Source organism: Parus major, chromosome 28, assembly GCF_001522545.3.
Source record: "Parus major isolate Abel chromosome 28, Parus_major1.1, whole genome shotgun sequence".
Classification (NCBI taxonomy): domain Eukaryota; kingdom Metazoa; phylum Chordata; class Aves; order Passeriformes; family Paridae; genus Parus; species Parus major.
The window spans coordinates 2193954-2219359 of NC_031797.1; the positions used below are offsets into that span (position 1 = coordinate 2193954).

Consider the following 25406-nt stretch of genomic DNA (forward strand, 5'->3'; position numbering starts at 1 on the left):
TGATTATTTCTGGTTATAAACCCAAGCTGACCACCCCGCTTTGCCAGTGAAATCTTAGCTCTAAATTCCAGGCATGGGCTTAGGTTTGATGAAAAGCTTTTTTGCAGTAGTTAAACGTGATGAGACAGAGGGGGATAAATTTTATTTTAAAAATCTGCCCCTATTCTTCCCGATCATGTGTGATGCTCACTGTGACACAATAATTTTCCAACGCCACTTTTCGGTTAAATATAGAAGTGCATTTTCTGTTCCTTCCCTCTCCTCTCACTGAAACAATTGTGCAACTTTCTTTTTCCTTAATAGAATTCTGCATTAAAATTAGCTCCAGGACTAAAAAGAGTCCCGCGTGTAGGACGGGAGCTGCCTCCCAACCCAGCTCTTCCCTCCGGATTTTCCACTGGGATTTTCCCCGTGGTTTAAAGGGGTTTTTTGGGGGGTGTGTGGCTGTGCTGTGCTGTCCCCACTGATGTCCCTGTGCTGTCCCCAGCAGTGAGCATGCAGAGTCCTGAGGGTGGATCAGACCCAGCAGCGTCCGTGGCGCTTCACACGTCGGCCTCAGCCCAGGCCCCGGTGGTGCAGCCGGTGCCAGCCTCGCAGCAGGTAACGCATGCACAGCTGGGGATGCTGTTTCCATGGAGAAGAGCCCTGCTTTCCCTGCCAGATGGGGTTTTAATCCCGGGTTTTGAGAGCTGGGAGAGGGTTTTTAGCTCGTTGAGGTAGCGGGGATAACCTGTTGTTGGGTTGGGTGTGAAGGCCCTGTGGGTTTCAGCCCTCCCGATCCCCCTGGGGGGATTTGGGGGTTGGGGTTTAATTCAGGTCCCCAAGGGAGTCACTTTGTGCCAGCTGGGTGTTTGCTTTGGATGAATTTCCTGTTGTTGTCAGTAAAAGCAGGGGAAGAGGGAGCAGTCCTGAAAGGCTCCAGGGATGGGGAGAGCTGAGGGCAGAGCTGGTGCTGGGGAGGGTGCAGGAGCCAGAGCTGCATCCTCTGAGGAGCTGCAGGTCAGGGAAGGGATTCCCCCCTCTGCTCTGCCCTCCTGGCCTCCCCCTGCACTGCTGGGGACAGGTTTGGGTCCTCAGAAGGGCATGGACAGGGCTGAGCTGGTGCAGAGGAGACCACAGAGCTGCTCCAAGGGCTGGAGCCAGGCTGGGAGAGCTGGGGGTGCTCACCTGGAGAAGAGAAGGCTCCAGGGAGAGCTCAGAGCCCCTTGCAGGGCCTAAAGGGGCTCCAGGAGAGCTGGAGAGGGACTGGGGACAAGGCCTGGAGGGACAGGACACAGGGAATGGCTCCCCACTGAAAAAGTGGAATGTAGATGGGATATTGGGAAGGAATTCCTCCCTGGGAGGGTGGGGAGAGCCTGGAGTGGATTTCCCAGCCAGCTGTGGCTGTCCCTGGATCCCTGGCAGTGCCCAAGGCCAGGCTGGACGGGGTTTGGAGTAGCCTGGGATGGTGGAAGGTGTCCAGGTGTGGCACTGGGTGACCTGTAAGGTCCCTCCCAACCCAAACCATTCCATGATTCCATGGTCTCTTCCTTGGGTAGGCAGATCCCAACGTTTTAATTTGCAAAGGAGGGATTTCTGATTAATGTCCATGAATATGCTGCATTTGGGAGGCCCAGCAGGAGACAAGTGATGGCTTTAAGTGATGAACGGGAACCACCCAGTGCAAAACAGGAAGGGTTAAGTGAAACTGGTTCCTTTTTGTTCCTTTTTTATGCCTTTTGGGGAACTTCAAAAAGAAATTTCTGTCACAGGAAGCTGGAGGGATAAGGGGATGGGTGGGTGTAACTCAGCTTCATCCTTCTCCAACTCCCAAGTGAGCAGCAGCAGCTGCCATTGGATGCTGATGAAAAGGAACGATTAAAGATCAGGAATCAGAAGGAATATTCAGCTCTCCAGGAGCCATGGACATTCCCATCGGGCGATCCAGAGCGCTGCTGTCACCTCCCAGCCTTCCCATCCACGGGGAGCATTCCCTGCTGGTGTGGCAGGGATGGGGACAGCAGTGACCAGCAGTGCCACGTGTCCCTGGGATCAGTGATGTGGATTTGGCTGTGAACAAAGGCTGGAAATCCTTTGGGTTATGAAATCACCCATCCAGCTTTTGCCTGTGCCACGGAGCACCGAGTGGAACACCGTGGATTGAGGAAAATCTGGGGGATGGTGGAAGAGTGCTGAAGAGGAGGAGCATCCAGAGCCATCCCTTCCCACCAGCAGGACAAGGAAAACACTGGGAATGAACTGTTGGCAGCAGGAATGGTGGGAGGCTGGAGCCCTCGGGGTTGTTGAGCACCAGTGCCCCTTTCTGTGTGAGCAGAGGCTGTTTGGGCAGGATGGCCTCACCTCCCAGGTTGGAAATAGGAATCATCCTTATTTTGGCTGGAAGGTGTTAGCAGAGCACCTGGAGGCAGCGAGGAGCTGAGCTGGGCAGCCTGGCCAGGGATGTGGCATTTGGCAAAAACAATGCCAGAAAATGGGGAAAAAAAGTAGGAGAAAGGAAAGAGTCTTTGATGTTGGTGGCACTGCCAAGGCCTGACTTCAAAAAGGGCTCGTGGTGTCCCCATCCTGCAGTGGTGACAGCCCCTTGTGGAGGGAAAACAGGCCAGGTGATGGCAGATATGAGTGTGGGATCTGCAGGGAATGCAGCCTGGGGACTGTGGATGGAGCAGCTGCCTGCAGGTCTGGGCAATTGTCACAAACCTGTAATTCTGCTCAAACTGGGTTTCTGGTTGTTACATGGATATGTTGGGAGGGCTAAAAATCATAAATACCCATGTATAAGGTAGCCAGTAATTATCAGGGTTGTTTCTGGGATTGTTTTCTGGCTCTTTGATCTGTCGGCCCAAACTCCTGGGGGTTTTTAAAGCCTCCAAGCACAGAGGATGTGTCTGCTTGGAGAAGGTTTAAAAGGCCATGGAGATGCTTGGCTGTGTTCCCAGTCAATCCTTTCTTTCCATCCACCACATGCCCACATTTCTTTTGCTGGGTCTGAAGGTGCTGAGCACACTGAGATGTGTTGACAACCTCAGACCAAAAGTGGAGTGAAGGACAGGGATGATGGAAGCGACAGAGCCACCACCACAAAACATCAAAAACACCACCAAACATCCCTGTGCCCTTGGTGGCACTGCAGGGAGAAGCAGAACCACCTGAGCTTCGCTGCTGGCAGAAGCTTGGTGGGATTTCTTGTTGCAGGAGGCAGAGTGTGGTTGGGTTTAACAGAGAAGGAACCTTGCAGCCAAATGTGGATGTGTGAGGAGTGATTCTTATCTAGCTGAACTTATCAATGAACTGTTGTGTCCTTTTGTGGAGGTTTAAAGATGATTCCTGTCAGAAAGTGTGGAGGCAGCTTTGCCCAGATTCAGGGGGCTGAGTTCAGGCTGGTGCAGCCCATGGAGGGTGACATTAATTACAGGATGCCACTGCTGCTTGCAGAGGCAAGCTGGCCATGAAATTTTGGAAAAGAGCACCTGGCTCACCTGTGATATGTTCTGAAATTGTCTCTTCCTGTATCTTCTCCTTGCAGAGGGTTTTGGTCCAAGCCACAGGCTCCGCTCCCAAAGGGGCGCAGATGCAGCAAATCTCTGTTCCCAGAGTCCAGCAGGTTCCACAACAGGTAATGAACACTCTGGGGACTTTGGAGCTGTGCCAGATCTAGAAAAATCTTAATTAAAGAGTTGTGGGCAGTCAGAGAGCTGGGATCACTTTCTCCAGCTCTCTCCTTTCTTAGAATCATGACAAAAGAGACTCTCGAGATATTTGAAGTTTAGGAAGAACCTTTGCTGTAGCAGTTGTCTTTCATGTATTTGAAGATTTGATGGATGCTTTCAACTTCAATTTTAAAGCATTTATTAAATCAAAGTTAAATTAAAAGCAATCTCCTTTGGTAAAGATCTTTCTTTAGAGGCTAAATGTTTGGGTTTTTTTTAATTAAACAAATTTACGACTGCACGTGGCTCCATAGAAAGGTTTGGTGCCAGAGAGCCCTGCAAGTGTTTTTATTTATTTGAACTTTGCCTTTTCCAGGGCTTGTTTCCTAAGAAACCAGGGATATGTGGTGCTGCTCCATGTGGACAGCGAGTCTGACCTTCTTAATTTTTTTTCCTTTAGTGATTTTTCATTTGGTTGCTCCATTTCAGGGGGAAAAAAATTGTCAGAGGGCAACTCCATCCCTCCCAGAGGAATAAAAGGGGGCTGGGGTGCAGTTGGACACTGTCAGGCTCCCCTCTGAAGGAAAGGCTGCAGAATGAGCTCACCCCTATTAGTCACCCCAAGACACGTGTCCAGAGGAAACCCAGCTCCATTGTTTCCACTGCTCATGGAGCAACCACTTACTTATCTATTTTAACTTGACCTTTGGAAATAAAAACCTCCTTTGGGATTCCTAAGCATGGAGGGGAGGAGGGGCAGGAGTTTTGTTTTGTTTTGGGGTTTTTTTTCCCCTTTTTTTTAAAGAAGAAAGCCTGAGTGTCAGGGTAAGGTTGGAGCTGTGCAGTTTAACCAGTGTTTCCTGAGCAATCCCTGACTTTTTGCTGCCTGTTGCAGGTGCAGACCGTGCAGCACGTTTATCCAGCCCAGGTGCAGTATGTGGAAGGAGGAGAAGCTGTTTATACCAATGGAACCATGTAAGAGCCTCTCTGAGCTGTCCCCCTCCCACCTCCCTGCCCTTCCCAGCCCCAGGCAGCCCCACAGTGGGAAGAGGAAGAGGAGGAGCTGTTTCAGGTGTTCTGTTGGGTGTGAGGGTGGTTTCAGCCAGACTCCAGCCCTGGGGGTGTTGTCCTCATGGGGGGATTGTTTCTCCAGGGAATCCTGTTCAGGAAAGGAGCTGCTGTTCCCCTGTGCCAGGCACTTTGTGTGGTGGCATGGGCAGCTTTAGGAGTGGAACTTTTAGAGGAAAAAGGAGGTGTTGGAAGATTTTATAGAGTCAAGGAGTCCCAGCATGGCTTGAAGTGGAAAAGACCTTAAAGCATCTCCTTCCGACACCTTCTGCTATCCCAGGCTGCTCCAAGCCTTATCCAACCTGGCCTTGGACACTTCCAGCCACAGCTGTGCCAGGGCATCTCCACCCTAGAATTTCCTCTTCCTCCTCTCTGCTGTGCCCCATTTTGTGCCTCTTTTTGTCCTTCCTCACCCCAGTTTTACAAGAGCTCCAGGCTCTGCCCTCGCCGTGAGCTTGTGCTGCGGGGCCGATTGATCCCGGCACAGATTCCAACAGCGCAAACCCCACCAATACCTGAGGGGTTTTTCTGACACTTCCCCAGCTTTCAGGAGCTGTCAAACACGGGATTCCCTCTTCCAGCTCCTCTCCATGTCCCCCTTTTTTCCCCTGCACAGACGAGCCGCCTACTCCTACAGCAGCGAGGCGCAGATTTACGCTCCCGCCAGCGCCGCGCCCTATTTCGAAGCGCAGGGAGGAGGTGGAGCTCAGGTGACTACAGCGGCATCCTCTCCTACAGCCATTCCCTCTCACAACATGGTGGGCATCACCATGGACATTGGGGGAAGTCAGATCCTCTCCGGCTCGGGAGCCTATCTCATTCATGGGGGGCTGGAGAACTCTAGACATTCTCTGTCACACACCTCACGCTCCTCTCCAGCAACGGTATGTAGCCCTGCAGGCAGCGCAGCTCGGGGGCCAGCAATGATTCCAAAGGGAACTGAAAAGCCTTCAGAAAATAAAACTGACCTGTCATTATCACTGTATATGTCTGTAACCTGCCATGAGTGCAAGGGAGAGAATAGACACTGGTGTACCGCACTTGTTTTTGGGTTGGACTGTCCCTCTCGCTCAGCAGATCACTGAAATTATGCAGCATTAGAAAAGATTAGAGAAGAGAAAGCATTAATCATTCAAATGTTTATGAAGCATTTGATTTGGTTTGGTTTTTTTTTTTCACTCCTCAAGCAAAATTATTTTGGCTTTTAAAGATTTGTCTTTATTTATGTTTTCTAATAAGTGAAACATCTCACGCATGCTTAGCCACGTCAGGAAAATTAATCCACTTTTTTTTCCATTCATCAATCAGTGGAATCCTTCCCATTGTTTCTTTTATCTCTCAGTGCTAGTTTTATTTACCAGCAGACCCTCAGCTTGTTTGTAAAGACAAATCCATCATTCCTCTCACCCAAAATATTGAAATATATCTTCAATTATGAAGAGACCTGAGAAATCCTTCCTTTACCCAGTGAATAATTAGCACACAAGTTGTGTCAAGCTGATCATGCCAAGTGCACAGTGATCAAAAAGCCTTTGTGTTTATATGTCCTACACCATTGTGTATTCTGTCCTTGCCACATGTTTAGAAAATGTCTCTTAGGGGTAATACTGATCAAACAGAAATGGTTTAAAGTTCTGATTTCTTTAAAATGCGTCCCTCCAGCTGAGGTGGAAGGTGCTGGAAGCTCAGCTGGTGCTGGAAGCTGTGGGACTGAGGGCTTACAGCCCTTCACCCAAATCAGCCTTTTTGCAGGGAGAAGCACCAGGGCTTTGATTTGGGAATCTCCCAGCCCTCAGCAGCTTCCAGGAGTGCCTGGAGCTCATTTCATGGGACACTGCTCACCTCCCTCTGCAGACTTCTGTGTGTTTATGCATTCATATATAAATATAAATACTAATGTAGGTGTAATTCAGGGTATGTAGCCAGAATTTCAAATGTGAGCAGCATCACTAGGGAGAAAAACAGGAGCTGTTGCTACTGAGAATTCTTGTAAATCTGGCCTGTTATGTTGTACTTTCTTTTCCCACTGAGTTTTAGGATATAGACTTTGTGTTTTTTTGAATCTTTGTGCCTTGAAAGGTCACTTTGATCCTGCAGTAAATGTGCTCTGCCTTGGGTAGACATAGGGCAAAATTCCTTAGTTTGAGTGGAACAGAAAATGTCAGATGCTGAGGTTCTTTACTTGGGTGACAATTGTGTGTGTGTGTGTGTTTTAACTATCCACAGTTAAAAGTTAGCACTGGATCGTTTGGGTTTTGCTCAAAGTTATTATTTGGAAGCATCACCTGTGTGGGACTGCATCTTACAAAACTGCACAACTTTACTCGTGGATTTTTGGGGGATTTGGGTTTTTTTTTTCTGTTGTTTGGGGTTTTTTGTCATTTCCATAGTGATGAGCACAATATAAAAGCCCAAGTGGAAAATATGTCAGTAGAAATATCCCACGAATGGATTTAGTTGGTGGTTATTACATGAGATAAGGCTGTTCAGAAAAAAAAAAAAAATTTAGAAAGCAACCTTTATGGAAATACATCTGAGATAAATCCACTCTGTTGCATGTAGGAATGAGCTTTCTGAAGGTATTTTAACACAAAATATCTGAGGAAGGGCTGGAAAAGGTGGAAAAGAGCCTGGCAGGCAGTCCAGGGCTGTGTCTGTGTGTGGTTTTCAATCCTTGCAGCACAGACCGGGGTCTCAGGGGGATGGAGCAGAGCCTTGACTGCCTGGAATTTCACTTAATCGTGGAGTCATTTGGTTTGGGCCCTTAAAGCTCATCCAGATCCACCCCTGCCATGGCAGGGACACCTTCCACCATCCCAGGCTGCTCCAAGCCCCGTCCAGCCTGGCCTTGGGCACTGCCAGGGATCCAGGGACAGCCACAAGAAAGGATGGGTGGCTTAAGGAGAGCAATTTGAATCAAATCCATGGGCAGGAACATTATTTTCTGTTTTAACCTCCAGCCTAAACAGAGACTGGGAATTCTGGTGTTAAAGAGACCAGAGGGGCTCTGGTAGTCCTGGCAAAACGTGGTGGGGCAGGACTGGGAGCTCTGTGGGAGGAAAGGAAAGCAGAGCTTGAGCAGATGGAGCCAGAGAAGCCAAAGTGTTTGCAGTGGCCTTGGGGATGGACATCAGAGTGGTCAGCAGTGGGAAGGAGAGGGATTGGAGGTGTTGAGGGCTTGGGGAAGAGACCCCAAGACCAAGGAGAGCATCCCAGAGGAGGATGGAAACAAGGGAGAATTTCAGGATTAGCAGTGCTCCAAGAGCTGCCCCAGGAGGTTGAGAGATGCTTGGTGAAATCTGTGTGCACTAAAGAAAAATCTTCAGATACTTCAGAAACCTCTTTAGAAACCTTCTCTACCTGCTGGAATTCCAATGTTCTGCTCCATCAGATGGGCTGAAACAGCACAGTTCCATTCAATATCTGTGCCAACACAGCACTATTAATCTGCACCTAAATCAGTCTGGACCAAGAGAGGAAATCCTTGAGACCTCCCATGAGTGGCTCCTCAAAGCTCTTCACCTTCCTGCAGGGCTGCTCGAGAGCTTTTAGTCTTTCCCCCGTAATATTTTTTACTGCAGATATGCTGGGTGTCCTTTTGGATGGGACAGCTGCCAACAGCAAAAGGCCAGGCAGCATTTCTGTGCTTGCCTCAGAGCTGCTGCTCCAAGAGCCCCTGAGCAGAGGAAGGAAATTGGGTCTCCCTCTAAGTCTGACTCATTTCCTGAAGGCTGTGTCAGCACTCAGGCTTTGGTTCCTCGTGGTCCCTCACGGCGTGAGGCAGTTCTCAGAAACACCACTAACCTGAGACTCAGTTCTGTGAGAACACCTCGAGAAGTGGCTCCACTTTGGGGTGGAAACCAAGGGGCGTGTGCTGGAGCTGGAGTGTCACCTTCACAGCTGGATGTCCCTTCAGAAGCCAGGCCTGGTCTGTTCTCTGCCACCCTCCTGGGACACAGCCTGGCTTTGTCAGGGGCTGGCTGGATCTCAGCTTTAATCTCCACCATGGGGTGAGTCAGTGCAGGCTGTGAGTGTGGGCAGCAGGCCATGGACAGATCATCTGCAGATGCTTTGTGGCTGTGCCCACAGAGGTGTTAAATGAGGACAGAGGCAGCAGAGCTCTGTGTGCACTGCCAGGGCACAGATACAGCCTTTAACAACATCTGCTGCAGACAAACAGCAGGTTCTGCTCCTGCCAGGCTCTAATGTGGGGCTTTAAGAGGTTTGGGGATTTTTTTTTCTTGCAAAAAGCTTGTAGGGGAGCACTGGAGCTTTGGGAGCAGCAGCCATCTGCTGAAGGAGATTCCCAGGTTCTGCCTCAGTAGCAGAATGGAGAAGACAAGAAGGGTTCAGGAGAGGACTGAGGCACAAGGCAGCAGCCACAGCTGGGCTGATGTGGAGCAGGAGCCAGGCAGGGAGTGAGGGAGCTCCTCAGGAGCCAGAAGGCCTCACCTCAGCTCCTCTGACATCAATAGAAACGAGCTCAGGTAGCACCAAATGTTCCATCCTGGCTTCTGGGGGAGAACTCAGCTGAAACCTGGCTCCTCCCCCCTTCCCTTTGCAGCCCTCAGCATCAGAGAGCCTTCATCCATCCCAGTTCATGCACTCTCCTTTCAGCCCAGTTTTATTGAATTTTTTAGGTTTTTTTGACAAAATGTGAAGAGGTGACAGTAACCAAGTGATGACTGCCAGCTCTCCTTGGAAGGCCTGGCTACTCTGCTGCTGCACTGGATCTGTCTGCCGTTGGTTTGCTCTCAGCAGGAAAGGAAAAAGAGGAGGAAAATTGCTTTTTTTTATAAATAGGCAGCACTTTTAGTGGAAGAGAAGCCCCCCCTGGCCTTGCTGTGTCACCCTCGTGGGGATTCCTGCTGTGTGTCCATTTGCATGTCCCAGTAACGCCTCTGCAGCTCCATCCACACCAACTGTGCTCATCTGTTTGTCTCTTTTTCACAAGCTTGTTGATATAAAGCATTAATCATTCAAATATTAATAAAGAAACAATAATCCTGGCTGTTGCTAACTATCTGATTTCCTTTCTTTTTCCTTTTTTTTTTTTTTCTCTCTCTCCTGCGCACATTTGATTTTAGCTTGAAATGGCGATTGAAAACCTACAAAAAAATGAAGGGATTACATCACACAAAAGCAGTTTGCTCAACAGCCATGTAAGTTACAATCAGAATTTACAACCTTTTCCCCCTGCTTTGGTAGGAGAATTCTTTCTTTGGTTTATTCAACAGCACAAGTCACTCAAAAGCAGCCTGTGATTGAGCTGTGCTGCCCAAAACAGCCCATTCCCAAGGAAAAAGAGTCTGCAAAAAGTGCCACATGAAAATGTTTGCTGCTGAGATGCTCTGGAGTCTGTTAACTGCCTCTGCCCTGTGTTTATTTATTTCATCTGCCTTGCAATGGAAATTGCTGGCAATCAGATAAACACATTTGAGGAAGTTCTTTTCCTTTCACTGGAACTGAAAAATGGCTGGAAAATGACTTGTAAACCCACAGCCACGACTGGATGTGAGTTGTGACAGATTCCCCTCAGCCAGCACACACCAAAAGCCTGTGAATGCCTTTTTTACCTCTCTCTGTGCCTCAGGAAGGCCATTCCTGTCACAATGCTGTGCTAAATCCATGTGCTGGCCTCTCTCTCCGCACTCTGCCAACGATTTCCCTGCTTTGTGTGATATTCCCACTGTTCTGCTGGGCCTTTACATCTTGGTTTTACATCACTGAGGGGTGAGCACGTGCTTGGGGGAGATTTGGGTTGATCCAGGTCATGTTGGAGTCCCTGGACTTGCTTTGGTTTCCCTGTGTTTGGATTAAGCTCAAGCATGTTCTGCATCCATAAATCCCAGTGCAAATGTGCTGCTTCTCTCTTCTAACAGATTTCCTCTGTGTTTGGGGGCTGGTTTGTTGTCATTCTTAGGGTCTGCAAAAAAAAAATAAACCCAAAACTTTGGCTTCTTCACCATGGATAAATAGCCTGAGACAACAAAAGGAGTCTGATTCTCTTCAGCTGATTTCAAACTCCAGGCCAGGGCTCCTGGGGGAGCTCAATCCTTATTTCAGTTTGGTGAAGGTTTGGTTGTAGTTGGGGAAACACAAACCTGCAGGATCAGGCAGTCCCTGTTGTGAGCAGCTCCCTGCATCCCTCCCACCCCAGGCTGTGCCTCCTGAAGTGCTGCACAAGGATTGTGTTGCTCTGCAGGGTTTTTCTTGTTCATCAAGGACAAGGTTTGGGAAAAAAAAATCAGGAAAAGGGCAGAGGAAAGAAAGCAAAAGGTAGAAAAGAGATTTTACTGACCACAAGCTGTGCAGGATGGAGTGGGGGTCATCCAGCCCCTGATCAGACCTTCCCCACCCTTGTCTTGCAGGGCAGAAGTGCAGAACCTGATGTCCCTGGTTCTGGGTCATGGTTCATAGTCTGGCTTAAGATTTAAGTGCTCTTACAAAGTCTGGAGCGAACAAACTCCTTCCTGAGCACATCCACCCTCAGCTGGTCCCTCTGAAGGTGCTGCTCCAGGCACAAGGTACAGGTCCATTCCCCCAGCAGGGCACAGAGCCTGAGCTGAGGAGCCCTGCAGGGTCCTTGGTGTCCCCAATGTCCCTGCTCGGCCCTCCCAGGGCACAGGGAGGTGTCTGGGGACATGTGGGAATAAAAAGAGGGATGAGCAGAGCCTGAAGGGGACACAGCTCCAGATCAGGCAGTTCCAGAGCTGGAGGAGCTCCAGTGCCATTGCCCAGGGAGGCTCTGCAGTTCCTTTAGGTTCATCTGAGTGAGGCACTGGGCTGGAGTGAGGGACCTGAGCCCCATGGCAGTGAGCCCTGACTGGAGCAGGAGGCTGGACCAGGACGGTTTGGGTTGGAAAGGACCTCAAAGCTCATTTAATTCCAACCTCCTGCCGTGGGCAGAGACATCTTCCACCAGAGCAGGGTGCTCAGAGCTCTGTCCAAGCCAGCCTTGGATGCTCCAGGGATGGAGCAGCCAGCACCTGGAGACTGCAGTGGCCAGAGCTGCTCCCAGTGCAGGTGTGGGACATCCCAGTGACCTCCAGCACTGAACCTTCCCCAGCTCCTGCTGTGCTACAAAACCTTTCTGCTCTCCAGGATGTTCCAGTTCCCACCTCTTCATGGCAAAAACAAAACCAGCAGGGCAGGGAGAGCATTACCCATCCCAAATTCCCCATGGCTGGCACACAGCAGTGTCAGCAGCAGGTGACTGCAGTTTGTCACGGCTCAAAGCGAATTCCAGCCTGGCAAAAGCGAGAGAAAATGAGATGATTCCACTTAGTTGGGATTTAATTGCTCTGAGGCTTAAGGTTGCAGAGTTCTTCATTGTTTTCTGTGCCTTGTTTAAAATTTGGCATTTTGGAAAATGTTCTTGGGATAATGAGGTTTATTTTGTTACCATCAGCAGATAGATGGTTCATGCCAGGAATCTTTGGGGTTTTAAAAAGAAAAAAATAAGAGGACAATTAAAGGTATCTCAGTCCAGAGGAAATTTTTCACATAATTTAACTAAAATCAATATGAAATGGAGCTTGCTAACTGAATTTGGCTTCAAAACCTCCCTGAGAGGTTATTTAAGTGTGCTTGAAATAAGCAGTGGGGCAGGTGCAGCTCCTGCTGAGCCCCAGTGACTCAGGATGGCTCTGATGAAGTCAATGTGTGGCAGAGACCCTGGGGCTGGGGATTATTTCTTTGCCAGTTGTGAGTTTGCAGATGATGAAAAGAATTCAGAGAAAATTAACTGTGATTTTTGTACACAACAGCCTGAAGTTGGAGGAGTTGGATGCCTGAGGCCCTGTGGCTCTGGGATATCAACAGCACAAGTGGGAGTAGGGAGAAAATGTGATTTTTCCTCATTGTCTGCAAAATGAAATACCAAAAGACACAAAATAACCCCTCTGGAATTCTTTCCTGTGAGTGAATGGCTCTGTCCTGACTCTGAGCTCGACTGAGTGGAAATGTAGGAACCTGCTGCTCATGGTCCCAGCTAAAAACACCTTAAATACGACGCACAAATGGGTCAAAAAACCCTGTTTTATATTTCATAGAAGCTCCCACAAGAAAACTTCTCCAAACCTGGACCTTCAAAAAAAAAAAAAAGTTTTTTTATTTTCTCAGCCAGCCCCAAGAGTGGCTTTTTCTACCCTTGGATAGAACTAGAATGAGGTTTTTGCCAGAGTGGTTTTTTCAAATGAAACCAAACAGTCAGACAGAAATAAAATTAAGGTAGAAATGAAAATTAAATGTTCCCCTGTATTGCCTACAACAACCACAGCAGCATCTGGCTGTAGAGTGATTTTATTGGAACCTGATTGTGGCATAAACAGAAATAAACTGGGGAATATCTGATTGTCACAACTGAACAAAATTCAGACAGCAAACAGAGTAAGAGATTCAAATGGAAAGAGTTTTTAATTTTCTCATTTTAAGTGCCCAATGTGTTATTAGTTTTGAAGGAAGAGCAAAAAATCACGTTTGAAATTATTTATATTCTGACAGATCTCTGTTTCATGCTCTTTTGTGTGCTTCATAATAAATTTCTAATTCAATAGTGGGAGTTCATATTGTGAAACTCTGCAATGTTTAAGGGAATATAAAAAGACATTTGCAGGAAAAGGAAGCTGGGAGATGAAGGGAATCTTCTAGAAATATCAGGGATTAGAATAAAAATGCCCAGGATCAAATTTAAATGAGAGAGGGTTTATCTGTATCTGAATTTTCCATAGTAATACAAAACTTTTGTATTTTTTTTAAGGCTTAAGGCTTAAGATTTAGGAGATAAATACCTGATGCACATTCAGTATCTTCCATAGGATAAATAAAATACCTGGTTTAAAAATTTGAAAGGATCTTAAGCAATAATCTTTTAAATATAGGGGATGGGCCAAAATTAACATAAATGTGGACAACTTAAAAACTGAATTCCTGCTGGTGTTTTATGGCAAAACCACTGGGGTTAGAGGGAACTGAATGGCTGAGGGAGACTCAGGGCCACAAAAAATCCTTTTGGGGCTTCCAGGGGTGTCAGTGCTGCAGATGGGAGCAGGAAGGATTGTTAGGGATCATTAACAAACCATCTCTTGGGGTTTGGAGAAGGATCTTTGTGGGAGATCAGAGTGTCTTGGGTGTTGTGGAACTGGGGGAAGGTGGGAGGAGGAGAGGAGGCTCCTGAAAAGCGGGACAGAGGGAAAAGTGGCTGGGAGGATTTTCTTTCTTGCAGCTGTGGCTCCAAAGGCCACCAGAGCTGAGGGGTGCAGTCATGGGAATTTGTGCTTGGATTTGGATCAGCTCCAGCCAACAAATCATGGAATGGTTTGGGTTGGAAGGGACCTTAAAGCCCATCCTGTTCCACCCCTGCCATGGCAGGGACACCTTCCACCATCCCAGGCTGCTCCAAGCCCCGTCCAGCCTGGCCTTGGGCACTGCCAGGGATCCAGGGGCAGCCCCAGCTGCTCTGGGCACCCTGTGCCAGGGCCTGCCCACCCTCCCAGCCAACAATTCCTTCCCAATATCCCATCCAGCCCTGCCCTCTGGCACTGGGAGCCATTCCCTGTGTCCTGTCCCTCCAGGCCTTGTCCCCAGTCCCTCTCCAGCTCTCCTGGAGCCCCTTTAGGCCCTGCAAGGGGCTCGGAGCTCTCCCTGGAGCCTTCTCTCCTCCAGGCTGAATGGAATAGTTTTAATTGTAGAGCTTAAAGTGCACGGTTTTGGATGCAGCTGACTTTGTGTAGCAGCAATTTAAATTTGGATGTGTGAAGGAGACCCACAGAACACACACTGAGGGTGCTGCAAAGCCTCTGTGTGAGAGCAGAGTGGGATATGAAACACAGAAACTGAAAAGAGCTCAGTGGAGTGAGCTGCCAGAGATGTCATCACACAGCTCAGGTCGTCTTTCAAAGAATTATTGAGGTAAAACTCCAGCCTTGTGGTGGACTGGGACCTTGGAGTGTCACCAAGAGAAAATGGGAGAAAGGAGAGGGACACTGGGGTGGGAGTGGAGAGGGTCTGAGTGCAGATCAGGCCTTTGTCAAGTCCCACTGACTTCCAGACTGAATCCATGCTCAGTTCCCACATGTGCTTGGACTCTGTTTTATGGAGATGCTGTGGCTGATATTTGGCATCCACAGCCCAAGTCTGTTTTGCCCTGATCTGCCGGGAATTCAGCTGGTCCTGGTGCAGGGATGGAGATCTGGAGGGAGAGGGGAGCCTGGAAAATGTTAATCCCAGACATCCCTCATGACAGTGAAAGGGCTCTTAACCACCCTGTTGATATTAGTCCATGTGTACATCCAGTTCCTCACAAAATTCAATTATTACAACACTCGTTTTACTGATGCTGAAGTCATTTAGTCAATTAAAGGAGATTGGGGGCTTTGCATTTTAATTCCTGTGCTGACACCGTGTGCTGGACCTGCCCTTTCTGATTATCTCGGTATAAATAATTTATATTAATTGCAAATTTTAATCAACAGCCATGTCAGAAGTTCAGACAGTAAATTTTGCAAAGTAGATGGATTCCCTCAGAATTTGAAGGTTGCTTTGGCAACCGTTAATTTTATTGTTAAGGGAGCTGTTACAGACATGCCAATCTTCCAATTAATAAAGACTTTGCATCAATTTGCTTCCCCTAAAATTTATTTCTCTTAGGCAATATCTCAAGATCTCTTTTCCTTGGAAAATGTGAGGTTTTTACAGCTTTATTTTGGCTCTGCAGGAATTCATCCAAACCCGAGGTGGACACTGAGGTGGCAGCAGGATTTTTAATGAAAAGTCTGACAGGTTTTCTTTGGGCTGGGGATGCTTTTGCCATCCTATAAACTAACATAAAGTTATACAAATTACAAATGAACGTGATTTAACTCATATAAATTAATTATTCAGTTCTGTCCAACTTCTCCATCCGGATGTTTAAGCGCCGACCCCGCCTGACATGCCAGCCCTCTTTAGACTTGCATGTTCTTTATTTTCCCTGCCTGAAGCTGCAGTGGCTGCTGGATAACTACGAGACAGCAGAAGGTGTGAGCCTGCCCAGGAGCTCCCTGTACAACCATTACCTGCGGCACTGCCAGGAGCACAAACTGGACCCCGTCAACGCCGCGTCCTTCGGGAAGCTCATCCGCTCCGTCTTCATGGGGCTGAGGACTCGGCGCCTGGGCACCAGGTTGGTGGGAATCTGCAGTTAAACAAACAAAAATCGGCCCTCCTGCAGCGTTTCTGCTGCACTCAGAGCTGCCTGAGCATCTTTAGAAGGTTCAGGTGTCTCTGTGGAACCAACCGGTCCTGATGCGCTGGGAAAATGTGTTTTATGTGAAGCCATATCTCATCCCATGAGGGTGCCATTAGCCCAGGGAACAGCTGGGGCTGTGCCAGGGCTTGGGATGGATCTCAGGGCAAGGTTCTTCCCCCCGAGGCTGCTGGCACTGCCCAGGCTCCCCAGGGAATGGGCCCGGCCCCAAGGCTGCCAGAGCTCCAGGAGCGTTTGGACAGCGCTCTCAGGGATGCTCAGGGTGGGCTTGTTGGGGGGTCTGGGCAGGGCCAGGGGCTGCACTGATCATCCCTGGGGGATCCAGCTCAGGATATTCTGGGATTCTGTATTGCTTGACAAAGATGAGGCAACTCATCCTCACAATTTCCACTGCAGAGCCCAAAATTCTGGGTCACTGAAGCCGTTTCTCCCTTTGGTCCCAGTAAAGATCCACCATGACAGACCCTGTGCCCACAGCTTTGGTGTAGACAAGGTGTAAAGTTATAAATGATTTATTTCTGAAATACCCAAAGCATCAAGCTGAATCTTGCAAGAGGGTTTTTTCTTCTAATCTGTCAAAAATCTGTAAGATGTTACCAGAAAAGTGTAACTTAAAAATAAACTCCTGTAATTACAGCTGTGTCCTTCAAGGGAGCATCCAAAGCTTCTTCACAGCTGAGTGTGAACTTTGTCCCAACCTATGATATTTAAAAAGTGGCTAATATATTGCCTGTAAAACTGGCAGTATATTATTATTATTAATATATTATTATATTAATCAATTGCTCTGATTGTTGATAATTTTATAATAAAATTCAAGCTTAAATATCTGGGGTTTTAATTATGAGCAAAACCAGATGTGACCAGGGCATTCCACAGCTGGAATGTGGAGGTGACAGCTGTAGGAAGAGCAGGGGAGCACTGGGTTTCTCTAGATTGGGTCAAATGCAAGAGTTCTGAAGAAATTTCCTTGGAGGAGAGAAATTCTTTAATCCCAGCAAGGATTAAAGAATAAACAAGTGAGCCAAAAAAGAAACCTGCACTGAAAATTGGAAATCTGCAGGCTGGGAAGGGGACAGTGAAGCTCAATTGATATGGAAAGAGCTGACCCCCATTATTTTCTTACTCATTTTAATTTTAGGTTATAAAGGCAGCTGTTATTTACTTTGCAAAAACTTAAATCACTTAGGGCTGAACATGGGGTGTGTGAAAAACCCTTTAGTGCAGTGACAAAGACCCAAAAATTCAACTGGGCCCTTGAAAAGAGCAAATTCTCCCCAAAAAAGAACCCAATTTGATAAATCCTCCTCTTTATATTTCTCTTATTTTCCATTGGGAAGCATCCTTGGATTTGAGGTGCCTCCAGTCCCAGTTTTAGTGACACAGAAAAGGAGTTTAAAGCCTCCCTACTCTGGAGGTGCTGTTGGTGCTTCCCTGGCTTGGTCTCTTCTCCCTCTGAGGACTCAATTCACCCATTTATGGTGACAAATGTGCCAAAGCCAGGGTGGACACACTGTCACCACGTGTCCATGGCTGCAGAACTGTCCTCGCTCCCACTGGGACCAAAAAATTCCAGTTTGGTGGAAAAACTCCAGCTGACACATCTCTCTCCAGGGTGGTGGGATCACATCCTCCCCAAGGAGCACCACAGCAGCAAAGGAGAAAGAATTCCAGCCCCCTGTGCTTGGAGAGCGCTTTCAGTTTTTACAAAACCTGCAAAAACCAGCAGTTCCAAGGATAAAACCACATCAAAGCCTGGTGCTGCTGCTGCAGAAGTGCTGGCAACTAAAAGACATTTTTCTTTTCCTAGTGGGCCATTCAGTCAGGCTCGTTTTATCCAAGTCTAGATAAAGATGGAGGCTCGTTTTTATTGAAAAAAACAAATCCCTAAACCCTGATCAAACAGCAAAGTGTGCCCTGTGCTCTTTCAGTCACTCTGTTGATCAACACTTTGTATTGTAGCATTTCCCTCCCCTCTTCCCCAGTCACCACAGGCTGCTTGGAGCAAACCTGGCCAGGTTTTAGCGTGGATTTCGCTGCACTTGGCCAGACGTGGGTTTAAATTTCCTGGGAGATGATGGCAATTCATTAGTTCATCCCTTCAGCCACTCCAACAGCGCTTGGCAGCTGTGTGCTGCATGAGATGGGGTGGATTGTCCAAGCACCCAAGGCCACAATGCCCCTTCCACCCACTTCAGTTGGTATTTCCAGGGGAAATTCCAAATATCACTACTACGGGATCCGCCTGAAGCCGGAGTCGCCCCTGAACCGCCTGCAGGAGGACACCCAGTACATGGCCATGAGGCAGCAGCCCATCCACCAGAAGCAGAGGTAGGTGCTCCCAGGCCCTTCCCAAAATCATCAGCAGGTCCCTGGGATTTGGCTCCACTTGGGAAGCTCAAGCCAGAGCTGTGGAAAGGTCCAAAAGTTATCCCAGGTAATTCCCCATCCCTGGAAATATCCACGGCCAAGCTGGATGAGATTTGGAGCTGTTTTGGTGGAAGATTTCCCTGCTCATTGCAGGGACCAAATGGCCTTTAAAAGACTTTTCCTACCCAAACTCTCCTGGAATTCCATGGAAAGGGATTTATCTGCCTATTCTCCTTGCCAGTGCCATGTCCCACCCTGTGTGCCACCTTTCACAGCCTCCCTGTAGCCAAAATGCTTTAGGATCTCAGCTATGGAGATGTTGGTGCCAAATCAATGTGAAGGACCTGGAGGCTTGTGCTGGATTTGGGTGGATTTGGGGGTTTTGGATGTTTTCCAGTGCAAGTTAAATGGTGTTAAATGTGGCTGAGTAATTTTACAGATAAAACCCAGTGTGGAAAGGGATTTGGAATTGCCTCCTGCAAGCATGGACATTTCTGGTTGTTGCTGAAGTGCAGAAGTAGCAGAATTTATTTCTTCAGCTCCCAAACAGAAAGTAAATGCAAAAGTCAGTGCTTGAGACAGAGTCTGCTCTGGAGCCCACTGCAGCTCTGCTTCTCTTTTTGGATTTTTTGGCATCACCAAACTTCTTAGCCCCTTTGTTCATTCCTGGGGAGGCTTTTCAAAAGGAGCTTCTCATTTCCCCCCCATTTGAGTCCACAATATAAATGATCAGCCCTCAACACGTTTGCCTCAAACATATACCAAACACCCCACAAGCTCACAGATCTGTGCTGTAAATATGTAAATGTATCAGTGTAAGGTGTTTTCTCCTGTCTGTGTGGACCTAACCCATCCTAATTCTGCTGGAATTTAGGTACAGAGCAGCCCAGAAGATGGATGGGATGGCAGAGAGTGCATCCAACAGCAACCCCCACACCACACCCGAGCAGTCAGTGGCTGCTCAGAGCCAGCACCACCAGCAGTTCATAGGTGAGGAGACTCCTTTGCTGATGAGCTATTCCACATCTGGGATTTGGCCTTTAAGGGGAAGGTTTGATCCAGCAAGTCCTGACTGTTGTGCATTTGTTTGCTTTCCTAATAAAGCTACAGCATTTAATTTTTTGGGATATATCTATTTTTATATATAGTATGTGTTGTATAGGTTTTTGTAGTGTCCCACTTGCTGAGTTTATCTGCTGACTCCCCAGGAAGGCATTTTCCTTGAGCCCATGGGTTTGTTGGGTCCCTCATGGTATATTTTTAATCCATCTGGTTTTATCTAAACTCCATTGAAGAGTGGAGGTCCTGGCCAGAGGGGGGACAGATTCCCTTCCTTGCAAAGGCTGCAGTGAGGATCTGAGTGGAGATGATCCCTGTTGACCTTCTCTTGTGGAACAGACCCTCTGGATCTGTGTCTCCATCACAAATCCCAGCTCCTGACACCTCTGCTGCCCAATTCTATTCCCCTTAAATCCCAGAGAGACATTTTCCAGGCTTTGGGGAAATTCAAATGGATGGTAGATGAGGATAATGTTTTCTTGTTTCTTTTATTACAAACAGAAAGGAAACATTTTCCTTCCCCCACTGAATCCATTGGGCTGTGGTTGTTTTTTCTCAGTTTAACAGCACAAATCAGGGAAAGGACTAAATTATCTCACTTTTCCTGTCTCATCCCAGCTACAACATAAAAGAGAGCAGCACCTTGTGCTCACCTGTACTCTGAGCTTTCCTAACCCTCTCCATCTTTCCCAATTTCTTTTCCCAGATGTAACCCATGTCTTTCCTGAGTTCCCAGCCCCTGATCTCGGTAACGTCCTCTTACAAGAAGGTTTCACCTTGAACGACGTGAAAACTCTGCAGGTTCTCTACAGGAGACACTGTGAGGTGCTTGTTTGCAATATTCTTTGGTGATTATTTGTTGATTTATTATTATTATTATTATTGAAATTGATTTATTGCCTGATGTGGGGCATCACTCACGTGGCCAGCTCATATCCCACTCTTAGGAAAAACTGGAATATAATCAGCAACGCTTCATTTGCCAGGAATTACAACTCAAATATCGATTTTTTTTTTCACTGTGTGACCTGTTTCATGTTCAGTTGGTTACTAAAACAGTGCCAATTCCGTTGTTTTTCATGTAAATTCTTTCCTGTGAGTGGCAGCACTCGAGCTGAGCGCTGAGCCCGTGGTGTTCTCTGCTGTCAGGCCACTCTGGATGTCGTGATGCACCTCCAGTTTCACTACATCGAGAAGCTGTGGCAATCCTTCTGGAGTCCCAAGGCACCCCCTAGTGATGGCCCCACTGCTCTGCCTTCCAGGTACTCCCCAGCCTTCCCTCTCCTCTGCTTGCAGATAGATCTCTTTTGAAGGTGCATGAGGTGTTTTTAGGCTTTTTGAGTGATTTGGAGGATTTGGGAGGATTTTCTGCCCTGCAGAGCTGTGACAAAGAGCATTGGAAGTGTTTAATATTGGAAAGCAAAGTTCAGAGCTCAGTGTCTGCTCTGATGAGAGAGCTGTGGGGTCACTGAGGTTGGAAAAGCCCTCCAAGATGATCGAGTCCATCCATCAGCCCAGCACTGCCATGGTCACCACACAGCCATGTCCCCAAATGCCACATCCACACGTTTTTAGATTCTTCCAGGGATGGTGACACCACCACTGTCCTGCACAGCCTGGTCCAGTGCCTGACCACTCTTTCAGTGAAGAAATTTTCCCTCATATCCAATCTAAACCCTCCCCTGGGGAGATCTGGGGCTGTTTCCTCTCATCCTGAGGCTGGACATCCGTGTCCCTTGCACCTCCTGCAGCAAAGAGGGGATCCTGCTCTCCCAAGGGCTCAGAGGGTGGTGATGCCCTGCCAGGAATCAGTGCCATCCTCTGGCTCCGATTTTAGGGATTCTCTGAGGTTTTAGGGATATCCAGACTGACTCTCTGCCTTGCCTGGCTGCCCAGACCTGTCAGTGCCTCATGTTTTGAGGCAGACCATTGCAAACCAAGCTGCTTTTAATCTTCTCACTCCTGCCTGGCTCGTTGCTGTGCCTCTTCCTCATCCTTTATGCACTGGGAGCTGCTGCCAGGGGAAATGGAAATAAGTGAAAACAGAGAAAATTGAAAAAGTGAAGGTTTCTTCTTAAAATTTCTGTCACAAATCTGTCCACTCTTACTGATGCTATAAAGACAAAGGTTTTCTATTCAGAAGAAAAATGGTAAAACATTGAGTAATAGACAAAAAACCCTCAACAATCTGTAGAATATGGCCCTGTAGATGTTGCCCAGGGGATATTTTCCTGCAAGAAATCACTGCAGCTGTGTTTGCTTGGTTTAAAAATTTTATTTTCTTGAGGGAACAGCTCCCAGGCAGATTGCAACACCCCAGGAGCTGTTTCTAGGAACACAGGGGAATCTGGAGGCAGCTTTTCTGCAGGGCTCTCCCACTTCTCCCACCCCTGCCAGTAACCCAGAGAGGTAAATAACACACTCCTGCCCCTTCTTTATATAAACATATAAATATAAACCCCAAATATTAGGAAGTGGCACACTGGAAGTGTGAGAAGATGCAGAACATGGATGTACTTCAGAGGTTTCATGATCTGTTTTTCCTTGTGGGGTTCTCCAGGAGTTATGCCCATGGAGCTCAGCACTAAAATTCTGCAAGCTGAGGCTCAAAGTTCCCCTTTAGAGCACGTTCAAGGCTTGGCTTTACTGATTTTGATGCAATGCATGGGGAAAGACCCTTCCAAATTCCCAGTTCCCAGCATAATGTGTGGGTGAGCAGCTCTGCTGTGATGCTCTGGCAGTGCACTCAGGTTTCTGCTCTTTCTTGTGCCTTTATACATCCACAAATTCAATCCAAACATTCAGTCTCCTTCCTCTGAAAACATTCAGCATTTGGAGGTGTTAAACACCTTGAAAATATCTCAATATCAGCTAATCTACCCCTACACTGGACAAGGTTTTTGTCCCCAGGGCTGGGGCTCAGGAGGGTGAGAGCAGAGGAGAGAGGTGGGAAGGTTTTGGGAAGAGCTGGGGCTGTGAGGAGGAGCCAGCTGAGCCTTTGCTGGCTGCAGTGACTGTGCTGGAGCTCAGTTCCCACACGAGCAGGGGGTGTGAGAGGCAGTGGAGTTAAAAAGGGAAGAGGGGAAGGCAGGCCAAGCACCAAGAGTGTGGATTTGAGGGAAAACTGCTCTGAGCTCTGGCCCCGAGGACAGGGAGGTGCTGGCAGGGACTAAACCTGCACGAGCAGTCAAACATTTCCTTTTGCAAGGCACACAAGCATCTTTCTTCTGCTGAAAATTTGAGTTAGAAATGCAGAGGGAAGGGGAAAGCACTGAATGCAGACCTGCTGCTAACTCTGTCTCCTTCCCCCTCCTTCTCCTGCAGTGAGGAGGAACCCGAAGGGACCCTCCCAAAGGACAAACTGATCACCCTGTGCAAGTACGAGCCCATCCTCAAGTGGATGAGGAGCTGTGACCACATCCTGTACCAGGCTCTGGTGGAGATCCTCATCCCTGACGTGCTCAGGCCAGTTCCCAGTGAGTACCCACAGCCCCACCAGGGACCTGAGTCCCGTCTCACTCTGGCTACCACGAAAATTTCAACTATAAAAACCCACTTGGAGGTGTTTGTCTCAAATATAATGGCAAGAGCAGGGTTCCCCCTGCAGCATTTTACCCCCTGGGAATTCCTCTCCCTTTTAAATGGGGTGTGTTTTATATCACATCTGATTTTGGCCAGGAAAAAAGCACAGTTTGGATATGGGAGCTCTTTGGGATGTGGTTCCTTGGGTGTCTTTGTTTGAACAGCTCCTGTCCCTGACTGCACTCCTGGAAATTAGGAGTTTGGATTTTTTGGGAGATGAATGATGGGGTATTGAGGGTTTTCTCTCTGATTTGGATTCCCAAATGTCCCTCTGAGGGTTGTCACAAGCTGGGACACAAGGGTGTCTTTGAAGAGCAAATTTTAATGCTTGGAAAATGCTCAGAAGGTCCATGAATAAGAAAAGGAGAAAAGAAAATAATAATAAAAAAAACCATAGAAATGTTTAGGTTGGAAAACACCTCTAAGATCATTAAGTCCATTTGTCATAAAAGTAATGATAAGAGAAAGAGTAAGAATAAGAAAAAATGAAAAAAAAAATGAAAAAGAAAATGAATAATAAGAATTTGAGTAATAACATCAAAGAATAATTTGAGTGCATCAACCCAGCTGATTTCCTTGGTGCTGAGTTGACATCTCAGCTAACCAGACCACGGGCTGGGCTATCCCAACAGTCCTAAGCTAGAAAGTGGTGCCCCAAAATGCTACAGATCATCCTTTCTGACCGTGCAGCCTTCTTTTGCAGGCACACTGACCCAGGCAATCCGGAACTTTGCCAAGAGTCTGGAGGGGTGGCTGATGAATGCCATGAGTGAATTCCCCCCACAGGTTGTGCAGACCAAGGTGAGCAGAGGTGGGCCCAGACTGTGTCTCCATCTTGCAGTTTTCCACAGGGGTTGGAAATTCCTGCTGGGGTTTGGCCACCTGGCACGGTGCAATGATGGATTCTGAACCAAAACCAGCCAGGAGAGGGAGGACAGGTGGGGAAATTCCTTTGTGCCAGAAGCTGATGGTGGAGCCATTCCTGTGTCCTGAAATTGCAGATAAAGCTTTGTGGGAGAAAATCACAGAGCCACAGAATGTCCTGAGTGGGAAGGGACCCACAGGGGTCATCACCAGCCCCTGGCCCTGCCCAGACCCCCCAACAATCCCACCCTGAGCATCCCTGAGAGCGCTGTCCAAACGCTCCTGGAGCTCTGGAGTGCTCCAGGGATCATTCCCTGTTATCCCAGCCTTGGAATGTCCTCCTGGAAAGCACAGGAGTGAGTGGCATTGCCCCAAGGCTCCTGCTCACCTAAAGCCAGGGATTCTTGCTGCCTCTTCCCACCTTACTGGTCTCTGCTGGAGGCAGAGCGTGACCTGGCTCTGATACTGAAACTGAACCTGATAACTTAAAGACAATAAATAATGGAATGATAGAATTATTTAGGTTTGGGTCCTTCCACTGCTTTATGATGAGTGTATGTTGTACCTGGTGGAGCATTGTGTGGCCCACACAACCAGGGAGATGTCATGGGAGAGGTCAGAATCCTTTATTCCCTCCAAACCAACCCAAAGCGAGCAGCACCCAAAGCGACACCGCTGCTTCACCAACCACACTGCGCCCTCAACGTGTTTTACAACCACCTGTGCCCAAGGGCTGACCGAGTTGTTCTGAGTTCCTGGCACAAGGATTAGGTTGGGAATGACTTTTAAGATGATTTGAGTCCGACCACTCCCCCAGGACCGCCCAGGCCACCGCTGAACTCGTCCCAAGCGTGTTTTGAACGCTTGCAGGGCCGGTGGCTGCAGCGCTGCCCGTGCTGGTGCATGTGGGGCTGGCCAGGGAGCAGAGCATGCCCTGCAGCCCCACTGCTGTGTTGCAGGTGGGGGTGGTGAGTGCCTTTGCCCAGACCCTGCGCAGGTACACGTCCCTCAACCACCTGGCGCAGGCGGCGCGCGCCGTGCTGCAGAACACGTCCCAGATCAACCAGATGCTCAGCGACCTCAACCGCGTGGACTTCGCCAACGTGCAGGTAACCCACAGGCTCCTCTCCTCCTCTCCTGCTCCACCAGAGGGGCTCCACAGCCAGGTTCTCTGCCTGAAACCAGTGCTCGGTTCCTGGTGCTGGGACCCAGCTGAATGAACAAGGTGAAGGGTTTGGTAAATCTTCCACCTCGCTGTGAGCAGTGGAAAAGGAGCTTCTGTAAAACTCACAGATCATTAAGGCTGGAAAGGACCTCCAGGACCATCCAGAACCCCACCATGCCCACTAAACCATGGCCCCCACTCATCTTTTGAACACTTCCAGGAGTGGTGACTCCACCACTTCCCTGGGCACCCCATTCCAATGCTTTACCGCTTTTCCAGGGAAGAATAAAGCACTACCAACAATGATGTAGTTCTAAAATTACTGTGGTCCAGACAGATCAGAGGGGCCGTGAATCAGAGCTGGTTTGCAGCCCTTGCCTGCTAGAAATTAATTCCTGGGTTG

General features: G+C 48.2%; 1 protein-coding gene across 3 annotated transcripts in view; it reads left to right on the top strand.

Annotated features, from left to right (window-relative positions):
- The first annotated feature begins 318 nt into the window (after window positions 1-318).
- The window catches only part of RFX2 (regulatory factor X2), a 29015-nt gene continuing 3927 nt past the window's right edge, over window positions 319-25406 (top strand). Inside the window, exons 1-13 of one of the 3 annotated variants that reach the window (XM_033520169.1) lie at window positions 428-600; window positions 3524-3613; window positions 4543-4622; window positions 5332-5599; window positions 9803-9877; window positions 15698-15879; window positions 18175-18294; window positions 19208-19323; window positions 20099-20217; window positions 20542-20654; window positions 22717-22868; window positions 23678-23775; window positions 24798-24947. In XM_033520169.1, coding sequence (XP_033376060.1) covers window positions 496-600; window positions 3524-3613; window positions 4543-4622; window positions 5332-5599; window positions 9803-9877; window positions 15698-15879; window positions 18175-18294; window positions 19208-19323; window positions 20099-20217; window positions 20542-20654; window positions 22717-22868; window positions 23678-23775; window positions 24798-24947 — 1668 coding nt within the window. In that variant the 5' untranslated portion in view covers window positions 428-495. Of the gene's footprint in view, window positions 601-1808; window positions 2348-3523; window positions 3614-4542; window positions 4623-5331; window positions 5600-9802; window positions 9878-15697; window positions 15880-18174; window positions 18295-19207; window positions 19324-20098; window positions 20218-20541; window positions 20655-22716; window positions 22869-23677; window positions 23776-24797; window positions 25401-25406 lie in introns of those variants that run through there. The other 2 variants (XM_015651900.2, XM_033520170.1) reach the window with 2 other exon arrangements.